General features: G+C 48.2%; 2 protein-coding genes and 1 pseudogene across 4 annotated transcripts; 2 read left to right on the top strand and 1 right to left on the bottom strand.

The window, feature by feature from the left end:
• Positions 1-619: 619 nt before the first annotated feature.
• LOC138999550 (U2 spliceosomal RNA) lies at positions 620-778 on the top strand (annotated as a pseudogene).
• Positions 779-17,295: 16,517 nt separating this feature from the next.
• LOC139009307 (modulator of apoptosis 1-like) lies at positions 17,296-19,763 on the bottom strand. 2 transcript variants are annotated; one of them, XM_070413554.1, is made up of 2 exons: positions 19,699-19,763; positions 17,296-19,326 (listed from the first exon to the last, which is right to left on the bottom strand). In XM_070413554.1, exon 2 carries the CDS (start codon positions 19,206-19,208, stop codon positions 18,141-18,143), a length of 1,068 nt encoding a protein of 355 aa, XP_070269655.1. In that variant the 5' UTR covers positions 19,209-19,326; positions 19,699-19,763; the 3' UTR covers positions 17,296-18,140. The 2 variants fall into 2 exon arrangements, with proteins under 2 accessions (XP_070269655.1, XP_070269649.1); XM_070413548.1 differs by having other exon boundaries at positions 19,447-19,757.
• Positions 19,764-19,847: 84 nt separating this feature from the next.
• Positions 19,848-21,618, top strand: LOC139001658 (lysosomal enzyme trafficking factor). Of its 2 annotated transcripts, none has more exons than XM_070403181.1 (2): positions 19,848-19,921; positions 20,790-21,618. In XM_070403181.1, the coding sequence occupies exon 2, from the start codon at positions 20,806-20,808 to the stop codon at positions 21,199-21,201; it is 396 nt and encodes a 131-aa protein (XP_070259282.1). In that variant the 5' UTR covers positions 19,848-19,921; positions 20,790-20,805; the 3' UTR covers positions 21,202-21,618. The 2 variants fall into 2 exon arrangements, with proteins under 2 accessions (XP_070259282.1, XP_070259274.1); XM_070403173.1 differs by lacking the exon at positions 19,848-19,921 and adding an exon at positions 19,928-20,337.
• Positions 21,619-21,826: the final 208 nt, after the last annotated feature.

Genomic DNA, 21,826 nt, shown 5'->3' with positions numbered 1-21,826 from the left:
GATGAAGGGACGAGGGTCGGAAGACGGACATCCTCCTGCAGCCTGGAATGTCCCAGCAGGCATCCACGTGGGTGAAAAACCTGCTTATCATGATAGGAGCCTGGAACCTAACTTGGTTTTATAATCAAACACAAGGTATTTTGTACACAGATTTATCTCTTATCTCTCACTGCATTTTCAGGAATTCAAGAGCTATGTACACAGAAAGAAAGTTAGACTTTGTTTGCTTTGGGACTGCACCAAAGAGTTGTTTACTGTTTTAGGGAATGACACCTTTGAGAAATTTGAGTCAATACAGCCCATCTTTGTTACGGTCACATTTATAGCAACTCCAGGGTTAAATGCAGACAGCTGCCAGAAGATTTATATGTTAAAATATGTACTAAATTACTAAACATTAATTTTATTTTCTTTTTTTTTATTGATTTCAGAGAAGGAGAGGGAGAGAGAGAGATAAAAACATCAATGATGGGAGAGAATCACCGATCGGCTGCTTCCTACACACCCCTCGCCCCTTGGGGACCAAGTCCGCAACCCTGGCATGTGCCCTGACCAGGAATTGAAACTGACCTCCTGATTCATAGGTCGGACTCAACCACTGAGCCACGCCGGCTGGGCTATTTCTCTTTTAAATTTCATAAGTACCTGCTATCTGATTCGTCCTCTGCCAGAGGACAATGTATTCCATGGATTTTTGGAGCAGGGAGGTGGACTAGGAGCTTGCTCCATTCCACGCATCGACCCGGCATTGCAGTGCTTCTGAGACGGTGCACCCCACTCCCTAGGGAAGGAAAGAAAGAATGAATGAATGAATGAATGAATGAAATGTAATACAGCTTATTGATTTTTTAAAGGATGAGCTTAGGTAGGTTTTATTGTCTGTGAATTGATGTCATGCTTGTAAAATGTTATAAAAGGGGGCTTGCCGGTTCGACTCAGTGGGTAGAATGTCAGCCCACAGACTGCAGGGTCCCCCGTTCTATTCTGGTCAAAGGCCACCTCCCTCGATTGCAGGCTCCATCCCTGGCCCTGGTCGGGGCTGGTGTGGGAGGCAACCAATCGATGTGTCTCCCTCACACGGAGGAGCAGAGGTCCTACGGGAGGAAGGAAGGAGCCAGGGACATATGCAGGGAAGAGTGTTCCAGGCAGAGGTGTTGGGGTCCAGCCCCAGCGGGTCCAGGGGTCCCCAAAGGTGTGGACGGAGTCGGCGAAGAAGGAATGGCATGGGGTCAGCATTCAGTTGATCAGCATGGCGAGGTTCTTCCTCCAGGATCTCAAGCCAGGTTCATCGCCAGGTTCTGTAGCAAGGTTCTCCAGCCAGGTTCTATCCAGGTTCTCCTGCCATGTTCTGTCTAGGTTCTCCAGTGAAGTTCTGTAGCCAGGTTCTGTCCAGGATCTTTTGCCATGTTCTCTGGCTAGGTTCTGGTTAGGATCTGATGAGGATCTGATGTGGATCTGATGAGGAGCTGATGAGGAGCTGATGAGGAGCTGATGAGGAGCTGATGATGAGCTGATGTGGATCTGATGATTATTGTCTTGTTACATCCGTATTTATACCAGCCGATTTTAATCCTGTCAATTTCTATTACAAAGGTTAGGGCGTTTCTTATCTCCATTCCAGGGAGTAAAGATTATGTAGCTTAACTACCCGCCTGGCACTTAATTAAGGGGTTGTATCCCCTCCCTAACCTCAGGGAAAAATCCCCACCTGGGGAAACAACCTTTCTCAGAGAGGTGACCTTGGTTAAAACACATGGCGCCAAGAAGGGGAGCAAACATATTAAGAACAGTATGCCATATATGCCAGGTCCCTTGAAACAGCAAGGATGGACCGGCTCCCGGCACAGAGGGACTGGGAGGGTAGAGACATCCAGTGGAGAGGGCGGCCAGGGAAAGGAGCCCCCGGGCCTTGTCAGCCTGGCAAAGACCTCAGGCCGACTCTGGCCCCACCCCGGGGTCTGAGCTGAGGATTCAGGGTTCAGCCATCAATCAGGACAAGCGCGTCCTGTCTCTGGGGTCAGGACCGAGCAGGGAGGAGCGGAATCTGACCTTCTCCCCCTTTTTAAAGCTCCCCGTGGCTTCCCAAAGGAGAGCAGTGAGGAGGCCCTGCAGTGGCCCAGCCATGACCGTGGCCTGGGTTGGGCGAGGAGGCAAGAGCTGTTAGACATGTGATGTATTTTGAAGGTGAAACCCACAGGATTTGCTGATGTAAGTCTAATTAAACACACACACACACACACACACACTCACACACACACACTCTCACACACACACACTCACACACACACTCACACACACACACTCACACTCACACACACACTCACACACACACACACACTCACACACACACTCACACACACACACTCACACACACACACACACACACACACAGCAGTCAAGGACCTGACCCTCCGAGAAAGGGTGACAGAGGGAGACGACTGGCGCACCCACGTGGGATATTCAGGTTTCTAGTTAGATTAAATCTGAGAAAACATAACGGACCTCTAAAAACATAAAAGATTCAGCCTAATTTTTAAAAATGTGTGAGTGCATTTTCGAGTTGGGAGGCACGGGTATCGTTTTATTGTACTTTGTAAACGGCCTGTGTGTCACATGTGTTCTTTCTACATGTGTATGTCACAAGTGTTCTTTCTACAGATGTGTCACATGTGTTCTTTCTACATGTGTATGTCACAAGTGTTCTTTCTACATGTGTATGTCACAAGTGTTCTTTCTACATGTGTATGCCATGTGTGTTCTTTCTACATGTGCGTGTTACATGTGTTCTTTCTACATGTGTGTTAAGTACCACACAGCAGTGCTCTTTTAAAAGCCTGGCACTGACCTCTTTGGTGAGCCCGGGCCTGTTTCCTGGACAAGCCGGAATGAGCCGGAGTGTGGGCAGTGCAGGCTGATAGGCGGAGCAGGGCCGTGCAGCTGGCCGGCCAGCCTTGAAGCTCTGGCCTCGGTGCTTTCACATGACCTTGGGCAGGCTCAGTGACTTCTCAGCCTCCGTTTCCTCACCTGTGAAATGGGGTAATGCTGCCTCGGCAACGGCTGCGAGGACTAAAAAGGGAACACGTGCAGAGCCTCCAGCACGGCGCCCAGCACAGGCTGCTTCCGGTGCTGCAGTTCGGTGGCACTTGAGGATGGTGCTGGGAACACGCGGGCCATGGAGGTCCCTGCTCTGCATTGTCTGCGTGGGTCACCGTCTTTGGTTGGCATCTTCTCCCTTTAGCAGCGCAGGTGCCGTCGTCAGCGACGTACCGTTGTGCTTGGACAGCGGGCGTGTCTGCGGCTACACCCTGATCTCAGGATTAGAACGGGGGCGTCAGAACACCCCTCGGTCACCCCTGTGCTCAGGGATAAGTACATACCATGTGCTTCCCCGGAGAAGCTCCCAGCGTCGCGAAAGGCTCAGAAATAGTCTATGGCCATACCTCCCTGGACGCGCCCCATCTTGTCTGGTCTCCGGAGCTAAGCAGGGTCAGGCCTGGTTAGTACTCGGATGGGAGGCTGTCTGGGCAGACTGGTGGCTGTAGGCTCAAATAAGTAAAGACTCAAAACCAAACAAATTCCCAAGTGCTGCAAGTGCTGAGGTAGAGGATGTTTGGGGTAAAGCAGAGGGCACACAGGATGTGGGAGTCAGGAAAGGCTTCAGAGACAAGAAAGTCTCTGGTCCCTGAATCTCCCGCAACGAGATGGGAATGTTGGTATGTTAGGGTGTGTTTCCCCTGGGGAGAAAGCCCATGGCCTTTATCAGATTCTCCAGGTGATTGACAGCTCGAGGGGGTAGTGGCTCTAGGCTGGAGGTCGAGGAGGCTCAGGAGGTCAGGGTGTGAGGTTGGGATGGGGAGGGAGGGAAGTGGGGAGAGGGGCTGGCAGGAAAGAGTCTTGAGATGCAAGGAGGGCAAGGGCCACTGCTCAGAGGGCCAGCTGGCCAAGCCCAGGAGCCTGGGCTTCACTCCAGGGGCAACAGGCCGTTACTGCCTCATCAGGGCGTCTGTTTTACCCTTGGCTTATGTCAGGTAAGCCTCAGAGTTCTGGACTGTCTCATGGTGTCTCCCAGGCACTGTGAGTACACACAAAACGGGCTGCCCACAAACACCAGAGGTTTCCCACAGGAGAGGGGCTGGGTTGTGAAGCATGAGTAGGAGTTTGCCCAGATGTTTCAGTCTTGTCAGTGCTTAATAACCAGCTCTTCGTGCAGAGCCCTGGTTTGTAGCATTGGCCAATTTCTGTGGTGTAAATACTGCCACCGTGGCTTATTTCAAGCTACCAATGTGATGTCATTGAAGAAACGTGTGTGTACAATCGGTTTTCATGAACCGGTGTGAGCCAACTCCCTCCCACCATTGCTTACACCCCATTTATTACAAGAACAAAAGTTCCTTCGCGGGGACCTAGCTGGAGATGCAGCTCGATCTCGGGTCATGCTGTTGCAGCCTATCCTTCCTGTGCACTGAAGGGTCGCCGGTACAGTTCCCAGGGAGGACATATGCCCAGGTTAAAGGTTCTATCCCTGTCCGGGTGTATGTGGGAGGCAACCAGTCAGTGTTCTCTCTCACATCAATGTTTCTCTCCCTCTCCCTTACTTTCTCTCTAAAATATATTTTATATAATATTATTTTAAAAAATAAAAAGAAGAAGAAGAAGAAGAAGAAGAAGAAGAATAAGAAGAAGAAGAAGGAAAGCAGCCAGACTGAAGCTTGGCCTCTCTTAGTCCCAATTTCAGATTCCCTGGAGAAGGCGTCCATCGACCCAGTTTGGGTCAGGTGCCCAGTCCTGGTCCAATCAGCTGGGACAAGGGAATAGGATGTTGTTATACCAAGATGGCAACCAAACTCTCTGATGCTGTAACCACAGGCTGGTGGGGAAGGAGAAGTGACCAAAGGAAAAAGGAAGCAAGATCTGAGCAACCAACTCCTCAGGTATCTTCACCAGCAGAAAAAGTATGGAGATTAATCATAATAGTTCATGTTATCTCCTCTGGTCTTTTGAACTATCCACTGATTCACTGCATTGGCCACTAATTCATTCTTCTATTTATTCACTCAATCATGCATTCAGTGCTAATTTGACATGTATTGAATATATAGTCTGTATTAGATACAATGTAGGGCTAAAAATGAAGGGAAAGAGGAATAAGATTTAGTCACTGCCCTCAAAGAGTTCGTAATCTGGGATTGAAACAAAACATCCATAACACAACATGGAAAAAGCTTCATGAGAAGTGTGTACAAAGTACCGGTCCCCTGAGGGAGTGTGTTTGGGGAACTAAAATAAGGCCAGCATCCTGCAGCCTTTAGAGCAAGACAGATCAGTAAGCACTTATGGAGCGCCAAGTATATACAGGCCCCTATTGTTTGGGTCGCCTCTTCCCTTCGCCCTTTCCTCCAGGAACTGTGCCCCCTTCCTTCCAGCCCCCGCCCCCTCACTTGTACTTACCATAGGAACAACCCGCATCCTATAGTTGGACCACACCCCTCTGGCCACAGTTGATTGGGCTAGAGGTAAACACCTCACCAAGGCTAGACCAATCAGAGTCTCGATCCCTGGAGACTGGGCAGATTGGGACGAAGAGGATGATAAAGCTTTCAGTGCCCAGGTTTTCGGCCCAGAAGACCAGGAAACAGTGGCAGACACTCTGTAGGAAGAAGGTGTTGATGAGACAGATGCAAGAGATGAGGAGCCGCCAGGGAGCCCGTTCCTGTTCCTCCAAAACGTGCCTCACCCCTACCCTGGGGGGCCTTGAAACAAAGCCCCCTTTTGCTTAAATTGCACCCAGTGGGGTTCTATCTTTGCCCTTAGCCAATACCTTGCTAAGTGCTAGGGTTTTATAGATGCATGAAATATCACAGCCTCTCTTCCCTGAAGAAAGTCATAAACCAGCGGGAGAGATGGCCATAGACACTAAACATTAACTACAGGGCCTGAGTGCTCCAGTAAGAGTTTGCTCAAGGCAGGGAGGTCCTGCAGAGAGAGATTAAGATAACAGATGTAAAAGCATTTCGAAAAGAAAAACATGGCATGTACGTCCCCTGAATCATACGTAGAAGACTGAACTGCGTTTCTACTTTCAATTTGATGAAGACCGCAGCCACCCTGCTTTCAGAATGACGCTGTCTTACAAGGCAGGGCGGCCTGTTACCCGGCAACGTGTCCCTCATCCAGGGCCTCGTGCTCCTTAGGGCGTCATCTGTGTTTGGGGAGTGGGTGGCTAAATGACATTACAAGTTCCAAAGAAGTGGGAAGCATTTCTCTTTTCTGAGTGTCACAATTTACTGCCCTTTCTGCCCAGCCTACACCAACCTCTCCTTGACTCCATGACATTAAACAGCTGTTGACTCAACTAAAAGAAAGTCTCACAAGTGAATCACCAATTGAGAAGTCTGCCGAGTGACACGCCATGGCTACGTTAACCACAGATGGTGACATTACGTCTGCAGAGAAGGTGTGACTGCTTCTACCTAAACGGTCCTCAAAATCATTCTGTCCAATCGTTGAAGTCGTTTAGGTAAGATCAGCGATGCCTCGTGGAGAAACACCTTCCCTCCACCCTCCTCACAGGCAGACATCTGCTTATTCCTGCTGGATTTCTGACGGCACAAGCCTTGCTTAGAGCAGTGATGGCGAACCTATGGCACGCGTGTCAGAGGTGACACGCGAACTCATTTTTTTGGTTGATTTTTCTTTGTTAAATGGCATTTAAATATATAAAATAAATATCAAAAATATAAATCTTTGTTTTACTATGGTTGCAAAGATCAAAAAATTTCTATATGTGACACGGCACCAGAGTTAAGTTAGGGTTTTTCAAAATGCTGACACGCCGAGCTCAAAAGGTTCGCCATCACTGGCTTAGAGGCACCTGGTCCACGGGGACAAAAGCAGGCTTTGGTGTCAAGCTGGCCTGGGTTCAAATCCCAGCTCCACTCACCGACTGCCAGCTGTGGCGTCTTGGGCAAATTGCTTTATCTCTCTGAACCTCAGTTTCCTCATCTGTTGAAGGAGGTAAAGACACTGACAAAAGGTCAGCTGTGGGGGTGGGCGGGTAAATAAGAGAACCAGGCAGAGCTGTGAGGACGAAGTGAGAGAAGCTGAATGAGCATATCCTAGAACCAAGTGGAGCTTCAAAGACTGTTGGTTTCTTCTCTGTCTCCTGGGGCTTCCTGGGAGAGGCTGGGAGGGCAGGACTTCCTCCAGCAGAGCTGATCTGCTCCTAGGGATCAGAATCCGATCGCTCACATTTAACGAGGAAGACGGGTTTCTAGAGACTTGCACCATTTAAAACTCCACAACCCACGGATAATTTCCCCAGTTTAGAACGACTCTAAAGCTGGGGGCCTGCTCCTCAGAGCACAACATACAACCTCCGTAGTGCTCCCTGGACCTGTCGCTCCCTGCACCACCTCTATTATTTTGCAGAAGGCTCACACGCAAATTAATATCACTGCACCCGAGCCGTCTGCCTCCGTGGACAGAGCCTCGGCCAGCAGACTTAAGAGTCCTGCCTTCGATTCCAGTCAAGGGCATGTACCTCGGTTGCAGGCTCAATCCCCTGCCCTGCCTGGGGTGAGTGCGGGAGGCAACCACTTGATGTGTCTCTCTCACATCGATGCTTCTCTCTCTCTCTGTCTCCCCTCCTCCTTTCCACTCTCTCTGAAAAATAAATGGAAAATATCCCCGGGGGGTGGATTAACAACAAACAATTACTATCACCGCACTCACAGTGACTGGCCTTCTTCTAGGGCTTTATCTCAGCTCACCTTCCGGCAAGAGTGACGAAACCACATGGACGTGCTTTCAGCCCCAGCGCCTCCAAGACACTTGGACTCAGACGCCAGCCCGCCGGTCAGGACATCAACACAGGATGAGTATTTTTTAAACCGAGAAAGTGGCGCCACCCTGTGGCAGCGCCGTGAACAGCGGACAGTCCCCTGCCCACCAGTTTTGGCGCTGAGGGATTCTTGACCGATTCTTTAATAGGGTGGGGTTCATTATTTCAATTGGGGGCATAACATGAGGTCTCGTTCATGTTTTCACATTATTTCAAATTTCCACGATTCAAATGGACACCAAATGTACTTGCACTATACTCGCTTATTTTACATCTCTGAACTCCAGATTCAGGAGTTTCTATTAGTTTCCCCAAGCAGAACATTTTTAGGAGGGCTACTAAATTTTGAGATTAAAACAACGTGTGTGTGTGTGTGTGTGTGTGTGTGTGTGTGTGAAACGAACTTTTCTTTCTATGGGAATTGTGTCTATGTTACAAATAGCCTGGGGGGGGTGGTGGCGCGGACTGTGAAGGTCACCCCCATTTTACCAACAGGACTCAGCCAAAGCCCAACCTCCTATGGTTCGCATCAGAAATAAGCCGGACTCTCTCCTGGTTACAAAAACAAATCCTCTGACAACGCTGACATTTACATTTCCGAATGTGTCAGTTGTCATTTCTTACTATCTGTGTCCCGCTGCTCCTTCCATCCCTCAGCGAGCCAGGAAAGCAGTCTTCAAAGCAGGCAGGCCTGGGTTCCTTTCCAGCTGCACCAGGAGTGCCGCTCGGACAAATACTAACCCAATCTGACCCTTGGGTTTCTCTTCCTGCACCGATAAAACTGAGGTCATCACACAACCGGGTGCATGAAACAGCTGGTGAAATCGGTGGCTCCCAGGCAGGTTCCCTGGCTGTGCTATTGGACTGCGGTTATAGAAGATGTCAGCGTTAAGGAAAGCTGGTTAAGAGAACCTGGCACTCCCTCTATTATGTTCACAACTTCCTGTGAGACTGATTATTATTTTTTATTTTTTTGTGAGGCTAATTATTAAGTTTTTTTTAACGTATTGATCTGAGAGAGAGAGAGACATCAATTTGTTGTTCCACTTAGTTATGCATTCATTGGTTGATTCTTGTATGTTCTCTGGGGATCAAACCTGCAACATTGGCGAATTAGGAGGACACTCTAACGAGCTGAGCTACCCAGCCAGGGTGAGACTGATTTTTTAAATGAAAAGATTTTTATTTTTATTTTATTTTATTTTTAAGGGGAAGGGAAAGGGAAAAGCAGGGGCTTGCTTCCAGAAAGGAGAGTGCCAATGAAGAGATTTTTTTAAAATGAGGTAATGAATTAATAAAGACAGAATCTCCAAAATATCTTTTTCTTTTTTTTTAAAAAAAAAACTACTCTCTTAATTAGATAAGGTGTTTATTCATGGAACACACCCATAAAGATACCTAGGTCATTAAAATGTGTTTACATTTACTATAAATTCACTATCTCTTCCTTCTTAACAGTTGATTGGCATATGCCCTGGCCGGTGTTCAGTGGTTAGAGCATTGTCTAGTATGCCAAGGTTGTGGGTTTGATCTCTGGCTAGGGCACATACAAGAATCAACCAGTGGATGCATAAATAAGTGGAACGACAAATCAATGAGAATCTCTCTCTCTCTCAAATGAAATTTTTAAAAAAGTTAATGGCATAAATGTTATTATTAATTTTAAAATTATTATTTTAAAATATTTGTTAAATTTACTAGGGTGACATTAGTAAAATTATATAGGTTTCAAGTGTACAATTTGCAATTGCACATTGTTCCACCCAATACAGTTTCGTTGTAATGGCTACAAAGTTTATACATGGCATAATTTACTCAACCTATCCCTTATTATTGGGAGTTGATAAAGTTCCCTCCCGCCCCCCCCACACACAATGACAAATAGTATTGCAAGGAAAACTCTTTTAGCCCACTCTTTGTGAACATCCTTATTAGAATACATTTCTATGAATGGCATTCATTAGATAAAAGAAAGGCACACACCCTAGCCAGTTTGCCTTGGTGGATAGAGCATCGGCCTGCGGACTGAAGGGTCCCGGGTTCGATTCCAGCGGGGGCCACATGCCTGGGTTGTGGGCTAAATCCCCCCAGGAGGGGGCGTGCAGGAGGCAGCCGATCAGTGATTTTATCCCATCATCGATGTTTCTATCTATCTCTTTCCCTTCCTCTCTGAAATCAATAAAAATATTTTTTTTAAAAAGAAAGAAAGGCACACTTCATTATTTTCCCCATATTTATTTATTTATTTTTTAAAATAATTCTTTATTGTTGAAAGTATTACATATGTCCCCCTTTTCCCACCATTGACCCCTTCAGGCCACCCCCCAGCCCCCACCTCAGGCCCTCACCGCCCTATTGTCTGTGTCCATGGGCCATGCAAATATGCATACAAGGTCCTTGGTTGATTACCTCCCACCCACCCACCCTCCCGCCCCCTTCCCTCCAAGGCTCCGCACTCTATTCCATGCTTCCATGTCTCTGGATCCACTCCGCTCATCAGATTATTCGGTTACTCAGATTAAGAAAGGCTCCCTTTAAAAGCTTTGGTTGCATACTGAAGGCATAGTTCCTGAGAAGCAAGAAGCTGGATGGTGCAGGGTAAGTCTTCACGTCCCAGGAGGATGGGCGTGTTAGGGGCCTGTGGGTTATTGCTTCTTCAAGGGCCCTCAAATGGGAGGGAGGTGAGATCAGAGGGAATCGGAACTGGGAAGCAGCCGGGCATTTGCTGCTTGGAGTCCAGGGAGACTGAGGAGGTGACTGTGCCTGTGCTTGAAAAAGCTAGACAGGTGCTGGTTGTAAAGCCTGTGAGGCCCTGGCAGCCTGCAGAGTGGGCGAAGCAACCGTGTGCTTATGACTCTGGTACGTGAATAGAAAAAATTTATTACTTAAATATCAAGTGGAAGTAACACAACTATAGACTTGTTCTCTTTACATGTAAAAAAAAAAAAATAGCTGGTCTGGGCAGCCTCTCAGATAGCTCCCAAAGATTCTCACCCTCTTGTAATCTCCTTCCCTTGATTTGCTTCTAATGAATAAAATATGACAGAAGTAATAGGGTGCCATTTAAAAAATACATACATATATATTTAATTGATTTCAGAGAGGAAGGGAGGAGAGATAGAAACATCAATGATGAGAATCATTGATCAGCTGCCTCCTGCACGCCCCCTACTGGGGATCAAGCCCACAACCTGGGCATGTGCTCTGACCGGGAATTAAACCGGGACCTTCTGGTTCATAGGTCTACACTCAACCACTGAGCCACTCTGGCCTGGTAGGGTGCCAATATGAGATAAGATTATAAAAAGTCTGAGGCTTCCGTCTTGGGTGTTCGCTCACTGTCTCTTGGATCGCTTGCTTCTGGTGGAGGTCAGCTCCCTGCCAGGAGGCAGCCCCGTGGAGAGGCCCCGGGGGTGAGCTTTGGGAGAAGATCGCCAAAAGATGGCCGCAGCCCTGGGCAGCACCTCGGTTGCGGTCTATCAGGGAGCCAGGACCTCTCGGTGAAGTCGCTCCCAGGTTCCTGGTCCACAGAAACTGAGGGATAACAACTGTTTTCAGTCACCAAGTTTTGGGGTAATTTGCTGGGCAGCAGTAAAGAACAAACACGACAGCTGCTTGTTGAATACGTAGTAGGTAGCAGGTACAGTTCTCCACACTTCACATTACTCATTCCCTTGGTCTTCGCGATGACCCTACAAGAAGAGCCATTATTATCCCGCTTTCTGCTTTGGAAACCGAAGCCCAAGAAGGGTTAATAACTTGGGGGAAGGCACAGAGTTTGAGTGGGGAGGCTGGAATCTGAACTGAGGCATTCTGGCAGCAGAGCCACACATAAATAAAGATGAAAAACAGCAGCTCATATTTCACTGGCTAGAATTGTGTAATTTGCCCATGCCTCCAACAAGTGACTTGGCAAAGGGCACAGACTCATCTTAAACTAATTAAGATTTACCACCCCCACTTCCGGCAGGGGCTGGGGAAGGCTGGGTTTCCCCTGAAATTCACAGTTCTGTAAAGTGGGTGAACAAATCTGGCTTTAGATACAAAGGAGGAAGAGGGCTATGGTTGCTGGGTGGGGGCCGACAGTGTGGTCTCTGTGGCAGCATAATCCAGGCTGTGTTAGTCTTTAATTTTGGAGGGAGAGAGTGGGCAATGGTGATACAGAGGCTCACAGGTTATACCGTCAGAAACTGGCAGATCCACTGTTGAAGTGGTTTGGTTCAGAGCCAAGACACTCTTGGAGGCCGTCTGGCACAGTGGTTAAGGCACTGACTCTGGAACCAGACAGCTCTTCGTCGCTTCTAGCTGTGTGACTCTGGGCAGGACACTTTACCTAGCCAAAGGTCTGCTTCCTTACTTGAAATCAGGAATAGTAATACATGCACAAGGGCCTGCAGTTAAAATTAAATGAGGTAATATAGGGAAAGCATTTAGCAACATGCCTAGCACATAGGAAGAGTTTAACAAATGATAGCCATGCTGATTATTATATATAACTACAGGCCCGATGCATGAAATTTGTGCACGGGGGGTTGGGGGGGGGGGTGTGTGGGGGTGTGTGTCATTCAGCCCGGCCTGTGCCCTCTCACAATCCGGGACCCCTCAGGGGATGTCTGATTGGGCCTAAACCGGCAGTCGGACATCCCTCTCACAATCTGGAACCCCTTGCTCCTTACAACCCGCCTGCTCGCTCCTTACCGCTTGGCTTGCCGCTCCTTAGCGCTGCTGTGGAGGTGGAAGAGACTCCCGCCACCGCCACTGTGCTCGCCAGCCGTGAGCCTGGCTTCTGGCTGAGCAGCGCTCCTGCTGTGGGAGCATACTGACCACCAAAGGGAAGCTCCTGCGTTGAGCATCTGCCCGCTGGTGGTCAATGCATGTCATAGTGACCAGTCGTTCTGGTGGTTCCACTGTAACGGTTGCTAGGCTTTTATATATATAGATAAGGCACATCTTACTAATTAGTTAAGAAATATTACCTTTCAAATGTGGAATGCCATGTTGGGCTTATATGAAGATATATATAAGCCTTGATATCAAGGGAAACAAAATCTATTAGGGAGTTAGAAAGCACATTCATTAAAAGATACCCGGATAATATTTGGGAACACATGTTAAGTGACAAATAGTAGGCATATTAAGAACTTAAAAGTCATTTTTTATATGAAGAACCCCATATAATAAAAGCCTAATATGCTAAGTGTTTGACCAGTTGCTATGATGTGTACTGATCACAGGGGGCAGATGCTCTGACCAGTAGGTTAGCAGGCTGCTGGGGTCTGGCCAATTGGGACTGGGTGAGATGGGACATGCCCTGGAGCCCTCCCACGGCCCTCCCCAGCCCCGATAGTGCACCGGTGGGTTCCCTTGGCCTGGCCTGCACCCTCTCGCAATCCAGGACCCCTCAGGGGATGTCGGAGAGCCAGTTTCATCCCAATCCCAGCAGGCCAGGCTGAGGGACCCCACCAGTGCACGAATCTGCACACTGGGCCTCTAGTCCTATATAATAAAAGGGTAATATGCAAATTGACCCTAACAGCAGAATGACTGGGAATGACTGGTCACTATGACACACATTGACCACCAGGGGGCAGACGCTCAATGCAGGAGCTGCTCCCTGGTGGTCAGTGTGCTCCCACAGGGGGAGCTCTGCTCAGCCATAAGCCAGGCTGATGGCTGCCAGTACAGCGGTGGTGGTGGGAGCCTCTCCCACCTCAGCAGCGCTAAGGATGTCCGACTGCAGCTTAGGCCTGCTCCCCACTGGCAAGTGGACATCCCCTGAGGGCTCCCGGGCTGCCAGAGGGATGTCTGACTGCCAGCTTAGGCCCAATCCCCCCCAGGGAGTGGGCCTAAGCCAGCAGGTGGACATCCCCCGAGGGGTCCCAGACTGTGAGAGGGCACAGGCTGGGCTGAGGGACCCTCCCGAGTGCACAAATTTTTGTGCACCGAGCCTCTAGTATTCAAATAAAGACAGAAGATCTTTTGAGCCACACAGTTTTAAAGCTAAAAAGGGACCATAGATTTTGTAGGTAAGTAAACTGAAGTCCAAGAGGAATAAGTGCCGTTACTTCAGGTCATAGAGAAAGCCAGAGACAGGCTCAGATTTGGGTTCAAGTTTGATCTGTCACTAACTGGCTGTGTGTAGTTGAGCAAGCCACTCTCCTCTGAGCCTCACCTGGCTCATCTGTGATATTCTATTATTTTAGACCACAGCCTTTTGACTCTCAACTTACCTCTCCCTGAATTAAATTATTTTTAATATATATATTATCTATTGATTTCAGAGAGGAAGGAGAGGGAGAAATAGAAACATCAATGATGAGAGAGAACTATTAATCAGCTGCCTCCTGCATGACCCCTACTGGGGATCGAGCCCACAATGGGGCATGTGCCCTGATGGGGAATTGAACCATGACCTCCTGGTTCATAGGTGGACACTCAACCACTGAGCCAAACTGGCTAGGGTGAATTAAACCAGTTAATAAACTGGTCCAGTTCATATGGTAACCCATGTATACATTAAAAAATGAACACCTCTAAAAGCAGAGTTAGGCTTGCTGGTAGCAGAGGCAGGAGAGTGTGTGGGAAACCCGTAACAGCTAAAGAGTATTTTTTATTTTTTTATCATTATTTTTTAATTGTTTAAAGTATTACATGTCTCCCTTTTCCCCAATTGACGCCCCCCCCCCCCGCCACTCCTGCCCCCCTAAAGAGTACTTTTGACCTAAATGTCATTTTCTTTGGAATAACAGACTTTCAGAAGTTGAGCTCTGAAACCATCTAGTTTCCAGTGTTATGAAATGCTCTGGCTGGGAGTGAAGTGGCATGATTAACAATGTTCTCACTTGGCCCAACCGCCATGGCTCAGTGGTTGAGCGTTGACCTCTAAACCAGGAGGTCAGTCAGGATTTGATTCCCGGTCAGGGCACATGCCCAAGTTGCGGGCTTGATCCCCAGTGTGGGGTGTGCAGGAGGCAGCCGATCAATGGTTCTCTCTCATCATTGGTGTTTCTCTCTCTCCCACTCCCTTCTTCCCTGAAATCAATAAAAATATTTTTTAAAAAAGAATGTTCTCACTTATATAGACAGGTCAGTCTATTTACCAATGCCAGGCTTCTCTGACAAGCTGATTAGAATATTCTAGAAGTGTCAGGGACCAAAGAGGAAGTCACTGTCCAACATCGAGCGAGTACTTCAGTATTTTTCCACATAAAGACTTAAGAAATTTTCCAGTCTTTGAGTAGGGGCAGGTATGATGCCATTTATATAAGAAATAATCCTTTTCCCTGCTGTCTGGAGGAGGCCTGAGTGCTTACCGCCGCCTAGTGGTGTTTAGATGAATAAGCATTTTTGTTTGAGTGTGTGTGTGTATGTGTGTGTTTTAATGAATAACCCGTTTTTAGGAAAAAGGAGGCCCTCTAGTTTTTCACTTATTTCACTGGCTGACATCCCAGGTCATTTATTATTTGCTTGCATATGTATGCATGTAAGTATCTATGTATGTATTTCAATGACTATTTTATATTAGAATAATTTTAGACTTACAGAAAAGTCATTCATTCATTCATTCAGCGTGAAATTGTAGACATTTGTTTTATAATTTAGGTTAAAATACAATTTTGAGTTATAATTCAGTTTCATTACTCAAGTTTGTTGCTTCATCAGTGGGCGCTCTTTCAGGCTGGTTCCTGTATCCTTTAAAATGCCAACTTCCTTCTTGAGCACCTACCTTCTTTGCATATTTATTTGTTTAAAAAACACATTTAGGAAACATAAAAAACTAACTCAGCCTTATAATCCCATCATCTCAACACAACTAGTTAGAGTATTTTAGGGTTTTGTCATTCATGTTGAAACATAGCTTTGAAAATTATATACATATATATAATTTCTTATTGATTTCAGAGAAGGGAGGAGAGATAGAAACATCAATGATGAGAGAGAATCATTGATCGGCGGCCTCCTACATGCCCCCCCACTGGGGATTGAGCCCACAAACCCGAATTGAACTGTGACCTCCTGGTTCACAGGTCAACACTCAACCACTGAGCCATGCCAGCCAGGCAAAACATAGCTTTTAAAGAACATTTTTTTTTATTACTCCACATAACTTCATAAACACAACTGCCATTTTTTAAAAAATATATTTTATTGATTTTTTACAGAGAGGAAGGGAGAGAGATAGAGAATTAGAAACATCAATGAGAGAGAAACATTGATCAGCTGCCTCCTGCACACTCCCTACTGGAGATGTGTTCGCAACCAAGGTACACGCCCTTGACTGGAATCAAACCTGGGAGCTTTCAGTCCGCAGGCCGACGCTCTATCCACTGAGCCAAACCGGCCATTTTTAATGTTTGACAATGATGTAGTGTTTACCAAATGCACCTTAAGCAAAGCTCTCAGACCTTGGCAGGTGGGGCTCAGTTGGTTGGGCCTTGTCCTGTGCACTGCAAGGTTGCTGGTGCTATTCCCCATCAGAGCACATGCCCGAGTTGTCAATCAATGTTCCCCTCTCACATGTGCTGCTCTCACATGGATGTTTATCTTTCTCCTTTCTTCTCTCTCTAAAAATCAAAGAAAATATTTTTAAAATTTTTTTTTAAAAGCTCTTGGGAGTCAGATTATGTGCCCTTGCCCTTAGCTCTGAGGCTTTCTGAGCCTCAAGGCTTTCATCTGTAAAACAAGGGCAATGTGCTTGGCAGTTGCTCAGTGGTTAGAGCATCGGTCCATGCACCGAAGGGTCTCAGGTTCGATTCCTGGTCAAGGGCATATATCTGGGTTGCAGGCAACCTAACGACGTGTCTCTCTCACATTGATGTTTCTCTTTCTCCCCCAACCCTTCCCATTCTGTCTAAAGCAGCCATGGGCAAACTACGGCCCGCGGGCCGGTTTCGGCCCGTTTGAAATGAATAAAACTAAAAAAAAAAAAAGACCGTACCCTTTTATGTAATGGTGTTTACTTTGAATTTATATTAGTTCACACAAACACTCCATCCATGCTTTTGTTCCGGCCCTCTGGTCCAGTGTAAGAACCCATTGTGGCCCTCGAGTCAAAAAGTTTGCCCACCCCTGCTCTAAAGTCAATGGAAAAATATCCTTGGGTGAGGATTAACCAAAAAACTAAATAAAAACAGGAGCAATGATCGTGTTTCTTACAGGCTTCTATGAATAACCAGGCAGCATAGAATAGATTAAGAGCAAGGACTCTAGAAATAGACAGCCTGATTGTAAATCTTGTCCCTGTACTTATTAGCTGGGAAACCATTCAAGCCAAAGCACTGATGTATCAGTGTACTTACCTGCTATTTGCACTAACTTGTGTACTGTCCTGTTTCATTCCATGTGCTTCAGGAGCTCCCTCCAGCAATCTTACTTAGGGACTAAGTGGTTTTCAGATTCACACTTTTGAAATTTCTTTTAGAAATTTGATATAAACCAAACAGATAAAAGAGGTCATTTTATCAGCATTCCTTTATTTTTAAGGTCATACTTATAATTTTATAATACCTATTAAAATGATATTCAGAAGTAGATGTATGACGATGCACACCAGGAACCTGAGGTTAGAGATGGAAGCTGCAAAGTTAACCTCAGCATTTAGTTCTATCTCTTGTTTTGATTGCACAGAATCAACAAAATTCTGGTTCACACAGAAAATATCTTAACCACTGTTCACAATCATGATAAATGGAGGGCAACAGACAACTACAAGCTGATACCTAATCACATTTGACATGCTACACTTGCATCTGCTACCACACAAGCTGACATCTCCGTAAGATCAGGTCTTACCCCTGCCTTCCTCTCAGAGCAGTGCACATATGTAGTGACAGAACTTTGTAGTTTTGAGCAGTGCACATATGCAGTGACAGAACTTTGTAGTTTTGAGCAGTGCACATATGCAGTGATAGAATTTTGTACAGTTTTGAGCAGTGCACATATGCAGTGACAGACCTTTGTACAGTTTTGAGCAGTGCACATATGTAGTGACAGAACTTTGTAGTTTTGAGCAGTGCACATATGACAGACTATTGTACAGTTTTGTATGATAAAAAACTCACCAGAATGAATTTAAATATATAAATACCAGTGCAGATCTACAGTCTTCCTAGTCAATAATACACTTAGGAGACCTTAAGTAGGCACACAAATGACAATGGATTTGTACTGAGAACTGTGCAAAAATGAGTTACTTGGCATCACAAGGTAGGGCTTGGTGAATGTCTACCACTGTAGTATATGGATTATTCTACCTCCATGCTCTGCTCACTGTCACTGTCCCTTTCTGGTTCCCTAAGATTCAGGTGAAATGTCCCTCTAATAATTCTGCCTGGAGAAGGGCCTCCTCCTCCTCTGCCTCCGTTGCCTCTTCACCCTTTATCAGCTCCAGTAGCTCCAACAAGCCAGGGGCTGAGCCATCCTCGGGCAGAGCCAGCCGCCGGCGCAGTGTTTTGTCCCCTGCTCCGGCCAGGATCTGGTCAAGTCGGGCCTGATTCACAACTTCTCTCTCCAGTGCTCCTCTCTCCACCAGTTTCTGTAACAGAGGCTCCAACCTGAGTATGTAAGCGGACAACTTTTCTCCATCCTTCTGGTAAGTCCTCAGGTATCGGACCTGCAACTCCCTAGGATTATCAATAACCCCAAAAACCTGCTCAAGAGCCTTCAGGCATTCGGGGACCGTAATTAAAGGGTTGCTTATCTTGAGGACACGGATGACATCATAGGCTGGGCTTCTAAGGCTCTCTAGCAACCGCCTTCTCTTCTCGGCATCCGACACCTGCCAGGTCTTCATCATCTGGGTGGTATGGAACAGCCAGGATTCAAAGTTTTCTTCTTCGGGTCCTGGAGGATCGCCGCCGGAGAACACTCTCAGCTTTTTGTAGTTCACGTACTGCAGGGCAGGCTGAAGGGCCTCATCTAACGCCTGGGCCAGCATGGGGGCCCGCACTTCTGGGATCATGTTCTGGTCTAGGTCAAAGGGGTCGTTTCCATACCCAAAAGCTCTGGTCAGCTCAGCCAAGGTCATGCCCTCTCCTTCTAAGAAGGCCGTTAATCTGCTTAAAAATTCGTTGTCTGGGTCAGGGGGCTTAAAGATCACCCTCCAGCTACCCCCCTTCCCAGGGATCTCCTTGGGGACCAGGGCAAAGCTCGTCTCCTCCGCGAGCCCGACTAAGGCTACGGTCTTGTTCTCGTCCCTCCAGAACATCCTCCCGAGCAGGCGGTGCTCGCCCAAGGGGGCCAGCCCGGCGCGCAGCGCCTCCTCGATCTCGGCCACATGGCAGGTCTGGGGGATGCCGGCAATCAACAGCGCCTTCCGAGGGCTCATGTCCATCCCCCTGCACCAGTCCTCCAAGAGCCTCAGCGTCATGGTGCCCCGGGCAATGTGCTTCTGCTCCAATGTGCTGGGGACCGGGATGCCGCCGCGGTTCGCAGTCCTCCTCCGCGGTAGCCCGTTTAGGTCCCGTCACCGTCCCGAGTGCCAGGTCCTGCGAGGACAAAGCAGTCAGGTCAGCGAAGGTGTCAAGGACCCCGGGCCCGGAGAGCCCCGCGCACCCTAACCGGCGGGCGACGCCAGGCGGCCCCACTGCGGCAAGCAGCCATCTTACCCTCCTCGGGCGCCCCGCCGTCACCTAGCGGTCCATGCCTGCGTCCCCCGGCAGCGGCCGAGGCGCCAGGGCCGGCTCCCGACGCTTCCCAGGAGGCCAGCCCCGAGGAGCGGGCACAGCAGAGGGGTTGTGCAGAGGCGCGACACGGGTCGGGGGCGGTGGGCGGACCGCCTGGGCTCTGCGGTTCTCTCCGCGGCGAGGCGACCAGAGTCGCGAGCGAGGCACCGGGGAGAGGCCGACGCGGCCACCCACCTGAACAGACGCACTTGCACGCAGTTGCCGCAGCCTCAGCCCGGGTCCCAACAGGAGCTGTTTGGGGCGTGCCCGGGGAGGCGGCGCCGCGGGGTGACGCACCCTGACGTCTCTTCAGGGCGGGCCTTTCAAGGCGGGGCGGGCGCGCTTCCGGGACGAGCCGGAAGCCCCGACTGTGGCAGCATCCGGGACGGCGAGCGGGCGGGCCAACCCGGACAGGAAGGTGAGATCCGGCGCCTGCCCAGCTCTGCAGGCTCGGCCGCTGGCCGCTGCCCGGCACTGGGCTCCCGGCGCTGCCAGGCGGAGAGTCCCGGGCCTGGCGCCGCCCGCGCAGCCCTGGTCGCGGCGACGGGCGCCTCAGCGTGACAGGGGGCGGGGCCGGCTAGGGAGTCTCTGGCGGGGCCGGTGACAGCGCCGGGGGCTCAGGGGCCGGCCGCCGCGTGACCCGCGCAGTAGAACGCCGAGCTTAATCACAACCAGCTCGTGCTCCGGGCGGGTCGTGGTCCCCGTTCCCCAGCCGGTGACGCCGGGGGTTTCTTTCACGGCGGCTCCCTCTGACATGCCAAAGCCGCCCGAGTATTCAGAGCTGAGTGACTCTCTAACGCTTGCCGTGGGAACAGCAAGGTTCTCGGGACCCTTGTAAGTGTTGAAGACGTACTTACTGTCTGACTTGGGGCCCCGACATTGGTCTGACTCGCAGAACCAGGTGCTCGCTCTGAAGCAGTCCTGTTAAGTCGGAAAGTATTTGCACTGTGAAGTGAAGGGTTCCGTGGGAAACCACTTCGGTCCCAGTTCTTTAATAGGAGGTGTCCTGGACCCATTTAAGCCATAGGTAGTGACCTATTCTGTGGGATTCACATAAATCCGGACTCCCTAAACACTGAAACGTCTTGTACCTCCTCGGGACTATTACGTAAAACCACCTGTAAGTTGTTTACATGTCTTAATAAAATGCAATTTTAATTTATATTAAACCGTAATGGGGTATTTTAGAAGTCGTCGGAAATAAAGCAAGTACATTTGCAATAGTTGCCCTGACAGCATTCCTAGACCCTCCTGTATTTTCTTTCTTTCTTTTCTTTAATTTGAAGGCACAGAGCATGGAGAATGATGAATTTTCGCCAGCGGATGGGATGGATTGGAGTGGGATTGTATCTGTTAGCAAGCGCAGCAGCATTTTACTATGTTTTTGAAATCAATGAGACTTACAACAGACTGGCCTTGGAACACATCCAGCAGCACCCGGAGGAGCCGCTTGAAGGAACCACATGGACACACTCCTTGAAGGCTCGGTTACTCTCCCTGCCGTTCTGGTTTTGGACGGTGATTTTCCTGATACCTTACCTGCAGATGTTTTTGTTCCTATATTCTTGTACCAGAGCTGACCCCAAAACGGTGGGCTACTGCATTATCCCGATATGCTTGGCAGTTATTTGCAATCGCCACCAGGCATTTGTCAAGGCTTCTAATCAGATCAGCAGACTGCAGCTGATTGACACATAGACTCGGTCACCATTTTCCCCTTATGATTACAAAACTGCCAGTGCCGTGGGGGGGCCTGATCACAAGACGGCGGTTTTTCCACAGATCTCAGGAAGTTGTGGTGGGGCAGAGGCCCTTTAAACAATGTGACTAGGGGGCTGTCTTTATCTGACTAACGGGTTTTTAGGTGAAGCCTGAGACACAGTCCTAACAAAATAATGTTGATGACTTCAGATTTTGGAAGTAAAATCATGTCTGTTACTTGCATTCTTTAGAAACTTGAACAAGTTCCTAAACTCCTATTCTTATTCTACTGTGCAACATAGTGATGGTTCAGAGATTTTTCCTTTGGGGGGAAAAAAATGAACATGAACATTTCCATTGTGTTTAATGTGTAAAAAGGTCCAAACATGGTCATAAAGTTTAAATTTTATACAATTACTTGGCTTGCTTTAAAATTCTTCAGACTAAAACACCAATTCATGCTTTCCTGAGTAAGCCAACTATTTGTCAGCTTGTGAGAAATTGGTATAAAATTATTGAGATGATTGCTGTCCTGATACACAGAATTCGTTCCTCCTTTTGGTTAATGCTGTGGGCATTCTTAATGCTACTGATTTTTTTTAAAAAAAAGAACTTGGGAAGA

This window comes from Myotis yumanensis, unplaced genomic scaffold, assembly GCF_028538775.1.
Source record: "Myotis yumanensis isolate MYYU_CA2020_CCGP unplaced genomic scaffold, mMyoYum1.0.hap1 SCAF_1, whole genome shotgun sequence".
NCBI lineage: Eukaryota > Metazoa > Chordata > Mammalia > Chiroptera > Vespertilionidae > Myotis > Myotis yumanensis.
Note: the sequence above shows the minus strand (reverse complement) of the source record. Positions and strands in the feature narration are given on the sequence as shown.